Source organism: Salmo salar, chromosome 18 (assembly GCF_965601325.2).
Source record: "Salmo salar chromosome 18, fSalSal1, whole genome shotgun sequence".
In the NCBI taxonomy this organism is placed as follows: domain Eukaryota; kingdom Metazoa; phylum Chordata; class Actinopteri; order Salmoniformes; family Salmonidae; genus Salmo; species Salmo salar.
In genome coordinates this window covers 96,177,778-96,186,881 of record NC_138308.1, presented here as the reverse complement: position 1 = coordinate 96,186,881, position 9,104 = coordinate 96,177,778, and the positions used below count along the sequence as shown (strand labels likewise).

Sequence of the window (9,104 nt, the reverse complement as noted above, 5' to 3'; positions counted from 1 at the left end):
ACTACTTTAGACCAGGACCTATTTGAACCCTATTCCCTATGTAGTGCACTACTTTAGACCAGGGCCTATTTGACCATTATTCCCTATGTAGTGCACTACTTTAGACCATACCTGCACTACATAAGGAATAGGGTGCCATTCGGGACACATACACTAAGAATGGTTATTATTCCAGACAATGCAGGGCTGCGTTCAGTACATAAAAACTAAATAGAACGTTCAGTACATAAAAACTAAATAGAACGTTCAGTACATTAAAACTAAATAGAACGTTCAGTACATTAAAACTAAATAGAACGTTCAGTACATTAAAACTAAATAGAACGTTCAGTACATTAAAACTAAATAGAACGTTCAGTACATTAAAACTAAATAGAACGTTCAGTACATTAAAACTAAATAGAACGTTCAGTACATTAAAACTAAATAGAACGTTCAGTACATTAAACCGTAATGGAGCGTTCAGTTGAATAGAAACCGACGTCTTGCTTCCGGACAGGATAAACATTCTTTGCACGTTTTGAGGACTTCCTGACGGGCCGTCAGAACCCCGCCCTCTGCAACTGGGTCCTGGACCTCCTGATGGGCCATCCCCAGGTGGTGAAGGTAGGAAACATCACCTCCACTCCGCTGATCCTCAACACTGGGGCCCCACAAGGGTGCGTGCTCAGCCCCCTCCTGTACTCCCTGTTCACCCATGACTGCTTGGCCAAGCACGCCTCCAACTCAATCATCAAGTTTGCATACGACACTACAGTAGTAGGCTTGATTACCAACGATGACGGGACAGCCTACAGGGAGGAGGTGAGGGCTCTGGGAGTGTGATGCCTGGGAAACGACCTCCAACCCAACATCAACAAAACATCAACCACCCGAGCCACTGCCTGTTCACCCCTCTACCATCCAGAAGGCCAGGTCAGTACAGGTGCATCAAGCTGGGGCCGAGAGACTGAGAAAACAGCTTCAATCTCAAGGCCATCAGACTGTTAAACAGCCATCACTAGCACATTAGAGGCTGCTGCCTATAGACATAGATTATGAATCACTGGCCACTTCAATAATGTTTACATATATCAGGCATTACTCATCTCATATGTATATACTGTTTTCAATACTCTTCTACGGTATCTTAGTCACTTAACAAATCCACTCTGGCTTTCAAAAAGTTGCTGCTGGCTTATCAGATTCTTTTTTTTTATAGCCCTGGTACTCAAAACATTTACTGGGATCTACTTCAATTTTGGACAGTGTTCCACGTAACGGAGACAGATTATTGTTTTAGATGACATTACCTTCATCCTTAAGTCGCTGGTGTTATTCACACTATCGAATTAAGAATTAGTAATTGGTAATTGCCAAAAGCGTGTCTTATTCAATTATTCATACCTCCGTTTCCAAATTTCCCCTCTGTGTCCTTTACAGCCTGAGTTCAGTGAATACCACTCACTTTCACTGGTGGCTTGTCAATGAGTCCACAGCAAGCTTATCTTTAACCCAAACACCAGATGGCAGCATCTAATTTAAGTTCAGCTCCAAATCTTTTGTCTGACACCCTTTAGAGAGTCATACAGTGGTTTACCTTATCAAATGATCCGTAAGGGAATATATACTGAATATTTCTCAGAAGACGTTTTACATCAACTATGTAGATCTACGTGTGGGTGCTGGAGTTGTATTATCCCCTCTGGATCAGCACCTCCAGCAGGACACTTAGAGGGTTTATTACCCATGCTTTCTAATAGTCTTCTTACACCCGTGTTATGACACCACATCTCTAATAACACATTATACACACATACAACTTGGTAACCCTTCTGTTTGAAAACTGATTATGTATTATAATACTATAGGCTATCCAATGTCTACCTGCAGGCTATCCAATTCCTGCTAATATACTGGTTCAACAGTATGTTTCAGGTGATTATAGGTAAACCAATCCCTCCTAATACACTGGTCCAACAGTATGTTTCAGGTGATTATAGGTAAACCAATCCCTCCTAATATACTGGTCCAGCAGGTGATTATAGGTAAACCAATCCCTCCTAATATACTGGTCCAACAGTATGTTTCAGGTGATTATAGGTAAACCAATCCCTCCTAATATACTGGTCCAACAGGTGATTATAGGTAAACCAATCCCTCCTAATATACTGGTCCAACAGGTGATTATAGGTAAACCAATCCCTCCTAATATACTGGTCCAACAGTATGTTTCAGGTGATTATAGGTAAACCAATCCCTACTATAGGAGACACTACTGTGCTCCCATTGATCAATGTTAACCAGTTAGATTCATTATTATAAGGAAATTGTTCTGCCAAATTGAACACCAACATTTTGTGGCTGAGGAGGACAAGAGATCTTTCACCATTAAGGCTCGACTGGACAACAGACAGTCCTTCACAGAGATCTCTCACCATTAAGGCTCAGCTGGAAAACACTGTCCTTCACAGAGATGTTTTTAATAAGGTCTCTTACCTTCTTTAAGTTGCGATCAGAGTGATGTCTGAGTCCATCTGGGTCACGGCACCAAATGTTGTGGAAAATTAGATCCAAAGATGAAGGCAGAGACTTTTTAATTGTATAGAAGCATCTTTAATCAAGCAGCTGCAGGGGAGATTATTCTGATTTCACAGGGAAGAACTCCCTGAGTAAATGGATCCATGTCTCTTATATAGTGAGAGGTGATAATACAATCAGATTGTTACACAACAGTTATTTATACCAGCAACAGTTATTTATACCAGCAACAGTTATTTATACCAGCAACAGTTATTTATACCGGCAACAGTTATTTATACCGGCAACAGTTATTTATACCAGCAACAGTTATTTATACCAGCAACAGTTATTTATACCGGCAAGTTATTTATACCGGCAACAGTTATTTATACCAGCAACAGTTATTTATACCGGCAACAGTTATTTATACCAGCAACAGTTATTTATACCGGCAACAGTTATTTATACCAGCAACAGTTATTTATACCAGCAACAGTTATTTATACCGGAAAGTTATTTATACCGGCAACAGTTATTTATACCAGCAACAGTTATTTATACCGGCAACAGTTATTTATACCGGCAACAGTTATTTATACCAGCAACAGTTATTTATACCAGCAACAGTTATTTATACCAGCAACAGTTATTTATACCGGCAACAGTTATTTATACCAGCAACAGTTATTTATACCGGCAACAGTTATTTATACCGGCAACAGTTATTTATACCAGCAACAGTTATTTATACCGGCAACAGTTATTTATACCGGCAACAGTTATTTATACCAGCAACAGTTCCAGAACACAATGGCCTTGTGTTTAGGTACAGACATACCAGGACTCTATGGAAGGCATGACATCACAGTCCAACACAGAACATGTCCATTGAGAAGTTACAACAATTCAACACTAATTCTGCCACCACACTAGTTCCCACTCAAATGTGAGGGGCTGATGCTCAATGGCTAAGACTCAAATTGCTAGGGGGGTGAAATGTAGGGAAACAGTAATTCTGCTGATAGATTCTACATGTATGAACGACACATTCATACATCCAGCCCAAAGTGGGAGGTTTAAAAATATACTTTCTTAGTCACCAAAGTAACAGAGCTTGTCTTTAACCTTTATAACGCTTAAACGTGTTTAATTATAACCATTATAACCCTTATAATAACATTATAACCCTTATTATAACCATTATAACCTTATTATAACCATTATGACCATATTATACCCATTATAACCCTTATTACAAACATTATAACCCTGCATAATAACCCTTATAACCCTTATAACCATTAAACCCTTATGAACCTCATTACTTAACCCTTATTACCATTAAACCCTTATAACCATTATTACTTAACCCTTATAACCATTATAAACCTTATAGCCCTTGTAACGTAGAGGCATGTGTACTCAATAGTTGTGTGAATTACCACTGGACAAAATTCATCACTTTTCATCACAGTCACAATCACATCCATCCTCATCACATTCCTTTAACTTCCCTGATACACTCTCTAAGTTCCTCCCTGTCTCGTCCTCTAATACACTAACTTTTGTTGGACATTTACTGTCGAACACCGCGACATCGCCATTGTATTTGTTCTTCAGCATGCCTTCGAGTTCTTCCAAGGTTAGTGGATTCAATGCATTCCCCATAACGTTCTTGTTATCCCCCCAGTGTGCTTGGGCCATCCACTTCTTCATCTTGTTGTTGTAACAGCAGTAGGCTGTCCACAGGAGATCTGGGATGTTCACTCGTTTGTTCAGTTCGTTGCTGCTGCTGGGAACTGCTCCAGTCACCACATAGGCCTTTATCTTGTTGTTGTTATCCTTACAGTTAAGCTCAAGAGATTTTCTGACTTTGCACTCCATTACACGCCATCTGCCTCGGTTGAAGCCTCTTTCCTGGGGAACGGCATTTGTCAGGGTGAAAGTGGACCTCATGGTAGCATCATGAGGTGCGTGTGAACATGGGAAAAGGTGACCTCTCTCCATATTCATGTGGTTTTTGTCGTAGTCTGCGTCCGCAGCCTGGTGGTTGTGTGTGACAGATTTATTTTCCACCATGTCATGTTGGTGAGAAATATTTTCAAGCTGCAGAAACATCAGTCAGACATTACAACTCTTTAACTAGTTTAGACATTATAACTCTTTAACTAGTTTAGACATTACAACTCATTAAGACATTACAACTCTTTAACTAGTTTAGACATTACAACTCTTTAACTAGTTTACACATTACAACTCTTTAACTAGTTTAGACATTACAACTCTTTAACTAGTTTAGACATTACAACTCTTTAACTAGTTTAGACATTACAACTCTAACTAGTTTAGACATTACAACGCTTTAACTAGTTTAGACATTATAACTCTTTAACTAGTTTAGACATTACAACTCATTAAGACATTACAACTCTTTAACTAGTTTAGACATTACAACTCTTTAACTAGTTTACACATTACAACTCTTTAACTAGTTTAGACATTACAACTCTTTAACTAGTTTACACATTACAACTCTTTAACTAGTTTAGACATTACAACTCTAACTAGTTTAGACATTACAACTCTTTAACTAGTTCAGACATTACAACTCTAACTAGTTTAGACATTACAACTCTTTAACTAGTTTAGACATTACAACTCTAACTAGTTTAGACATTACAACTCTAACTAGTTTAGACATTACAACTCTTTAACTAGTTTAGACATTACAACTCTAACTAGTTTAGACATTACAACTCTTTAACTAGTTTAGACATTACAACTCTAACTAGTTTAGACATTACAACTTTAACTAGTTTAGACATTACAACTCTTTAACTAGTTTAGACATTACAACTCTAACTAGTTTAGACATTACAACTCTTTAACTAGTTCAGACATTACAACTCTAACTAGTTTAGACATTACAACTCTTTAACTAGTTTAGACATTACAACTCTAACTAGTTTAGACATTACAACTCTTTAACTAGTTTAGACATTAACTCGTAAAAAAAGTCACAATTTAACAATCCCGACTTAAGCTGAAAGTGGTTGCAACACATTCATATCTCAAAGATACTGTATGTCTATAGCACTAAACAAATACACATGTTGAATGAATAGAGATTAGAACTACCTGGGGCTCTATCATCCAGGACTGACTTGGTAACATAACTGTCTGTGATATATACCAGTAAACAAATACACATGTTATGTTATATGACAAAACATTAGTCCTACCTGGGGCTCAATCATCCAGGGTTGATGTGGTCTGGGGTCTGTAGGAGGACCAGTGAAGGTGTAGGCTGAGAACACAGGGATCCTCTTGGTCATGTCGTAGAGAGTTGCAAACCTGTAGATGTTCTTGTACTTCTGGCAAATCGGCTTGTAGCGGGTCTGGTTCTTGACTGTCCCATCAACCAAAATATCCGTGATGTTTGGAGTTTTCCCATTCATGAAGAACTCCTGGCACTCTGTAACATTGCTGAACTTCTTCACTACATGAGAGAGAGCAGGAGGAAGGAGAGAGAGGAGGAGGAGAGTAGAGAGATGATTCAATACCCCCATCATCACCTGAAGACTGAACACCACAGAGACAAAGATGAAGTTACAGAGACCAGTTGGTAGACTGGAGACTGTTGAGCTGAGTCAGGACAGACTGCTTTAAATAGTTATTACAGAGACCAGTTGGTAGACTGGAGACTGTTGAGCTGAGTCAGGACAGACTGCTTTAAATAGTTATTACAGAGACCAGTTGGTAGACTGGAGACTGCTGAGCTGAATCAGGACAGACTGCTTTAAATAGTTATTACAGAGACCGGTTGGTAGACTGGAGACTGTTGAGCTGAGTCAGGACAGACTGCTTTAAATAGTTATTACAGAGACCAGTTGGTAGACTGGAGACTGCTGAGCTGAGTCAGGACAGACTGCTTTAAATAGTTATTTCAGAGACTCCTCCTTCAGATGTCAAGACAGATAGGGTTGATTTGCATAAACTCCTCTGTATGTTTCCATGGAAACTGCTGTAACAAATAACATGTGACTCACCTACTGTAGTTTCTAACACGTATGGACCCAGAACTGAATCACACAATATTATAGTTCTGGGTTAATGAGATTAGATTGCTCTAAATAGTGACTGCATCCACACTTTGGTTCTGGTAGAAAAACGTTTTAGGATAAAAACATGACTTTACTCAGCATAGAGTCTGTCAGAAGATACACATCAGACTATTACAACAGAGGGACTGTTCTGGAATTACAGTTGCTGAATTCACATTCATTAATATCCCACAAGGCTGTGTATGTAGCATTAGAAAATGTGGTTCCTAACAACACTGTGGTCAGAGCAGCACTGGACTGATTAACACCTCAGACTCAGCAGCTGTAGATTCTTCAGTTGAGGAGGCCTTTTCTCAGTCAGAGTAGAGGAGACTGGGGAACAAACTAACACTTTTAGACTTTAGTTTATTATGAAAATATTATTTAAGTTAGATTGACTATATTTTTATACAAACAACATATCTCAGCTACCATTACACATTAAGTATCTTCCTTGGACATACCAGTTGTTTACAATTCAACAAATTCATGAAACTACACAAATCCTTTGTTTCAGAGAAACATTATATTTGTTCAACATGCGTGTGGGGAGGAGTTCCCCTTTCTGTCCAATGAGGTCATTTCTGGACAATATTTCAGCAAGTAAAATGATGGTTCTACTTTAGAATGTGGAACACAGCCAATAGGGAGGTTTGATTGTTACACATTCTAAATAGTTCCACCTGTTCCACATACAGAGGAGTTTATCCAACCCTCCTTGTCCAGTCTGACCACTAATTATACCAGACAGGACTCATCTTCATACAGAGGAGTTTATCCAACCCTCCTTGTCCAGTCTGACCACTAATTATACCAGACAGGACTCATCTTCATACAGAGGAGTTTATCCAACCCTCCTTGTCCAGTCTGACCACTAATTATACCAGACAGGACTCATCTTCATACAGAGGAGTTTATCCAACCCTCCTTGTCCAGTCTGACCACTAAATATACCAGACAGGACTCATCTTCATACAGAGGAGTTTATCCAACCCTCCTTGTCCAGTCTGACCACTAATTATACCAGACAGGACTAACTCTGTGTCAGGTCCTCTCTTTAATTCAGACACACCTTCTCACAGATTTCATGAGAGAATAGTTAATCATTCAGTAAGATAATGTTTACCCAGTGACATCCTGAGGCATTGATAGATTATGAGAGAAGAAAAACAACTCTCAATGTAGTCACTAACTGGTGACCTCTGACCCTGTGCTGCTTCCCCCTGTTATATGAATAGGACAGCATAGTGTTGGGTACTGTGGTAGTATAAATACACATATCAGAAGATACTGTGGTAGTATAAATACACATATCAGAAGATACTGTGGTAGTATAAATACACATATCAGAGGGTACTGTGGAAGTATAAATACACCTATCAGAGGGTTGGGTACTGTGGTAGTATAAATACACATATCAGAGGGTACTGTGGTAGTATAAATACACATATCAGAGGGTTGGGTACTGTGGTAGTATAAATACACATATCAGAGGGTACTGTGGTAGTATAAATACACATATCAGAGGGTTAGGTACTGTGGTAGTATAAATACACATATCAGAGGGTACTGTGGTAGTATAAATACACATATCAGAGGGTACTGTGGTAGTATAAATACACATATCAGAGGGTTCTGTGGTAGTATAAATACACATATCAGAGGGTACTGTGGCAGTATAAATACACATATTAGAGGGTACTTTGGCAGTATAAATACACACATCAGAGGGTACTTTGGTAGTATAAATACACATATGGTACTGTGGTAGCATAAATACACATATCAGAGGGTACTGTGGTAGTATAAATACACATATCAGAGGGTACTGTGGTAGTATAAATACACATATTAGAGGGTACTTTGGCAGTATAAATACACATATCAGAGGGTACTGTGGTAGTATAAATACACATATTAGAGTGTACTTTGGCAGTATAAATACACATATCAGAGGGTACTGTGGTAGTATAAATACACATATCAGAGGGTACTGTGGTAGTAAAAATACACATATCAGAGGGTACTGTGGTAGTATAAATACACCTATCAGAGGGTACTGTGGTACTATAAATACAAATTTCTGTTGTATATTAATGAATATAAGTAAACATTTCTAACTAACAGTTAAAGGTTAATCTGGCTATTGACTGAGCAGGCAAATGTCGGGAGAAGGAGGGACCGGGGAAAAAACTGTAGAAATGACCTAAAAGTTCTTATAAAATGTTTAGTTTGTGATATTTTGAAATTCTAACAAGAACGCTTCTTTTGGAAAAGTCAAGGAGGAGGTCAGGGGGTCGGGGAAATTACTTCCACAATGACAGAGTTAGGGCCTATTTTAAATTCCTCAAAAACATCTGTGGTGGTTCTTGTTAAAAGGCCTGGAGGTCTGATCACCACACAGTTTTGGTAGAAAAACGTTTTAGGATGAAAAACATTACTTTACTCAGCATAGAGTGTGCCAGAAAATACCCATCGCACTCAGTGGTGATTTTAGCA

The 9,104-nt window shown here is 38.6% G+C and overlaps 1 protein-coding gene across 2 annotated transcripts; it reads right to left on the bottom strand.

Annotated features, from left to right (window-relative positions):
• Positions 1-2,572: 2,572 nt before the first annotated feature.
• On the bottom strand, positions 2,573-6,446 carry LOC106591776 (endonuclease domain-containing 1 protein). Of its 2 annotated transcripts, XM_082965354.1 has the most exons (3): positions 6,317-6,446; positions 5,745-6,001; positions 2,573-4,608 (listed from the first exon to the last, which is right to left on the bottom strand). In XM_082965354.1, the coding sequence occupies exons 2-3, from the start codon at positions 5,958-5,960 to the stop codon at positions 3,961-3,963; spliced, it is 864 nt and encodes a 287-aa protein (XP_082821480.1). In that variant the 5' UTR covers positions 5,961-6,001; positions 6,317-6,446; the 3' UTR covers positions 2,573-3,960. The 2 variants fall into 2 exon arrangements, with proteins under 2 accessions (XP_082821480.1, XP_014038460.1); XM_014182985.3 differs by lacking the exon at positions 6,317-6,446 and having other exon boundaries at positions 5,745-6,310.
• Positions 6,447-9,104: the final 2,658 nt, after the last annotated feature.

Coding starts and splice junctions, on each gene's coding strand:
- LOC106591776 (XM_014182985.3), bottom strand. CDS start 6,074: ATGATGGGGGTATTGAATCATCTCTCTACTCTCCTCCTCCTCTCTCTC. Junction 4,609..5,744: donor CCTGGATGATTGAGCCCCAG/GTAGGACTAATG, acceptor ATGTTTCTGCAG/CTTGAAAATATTTCTCACCA.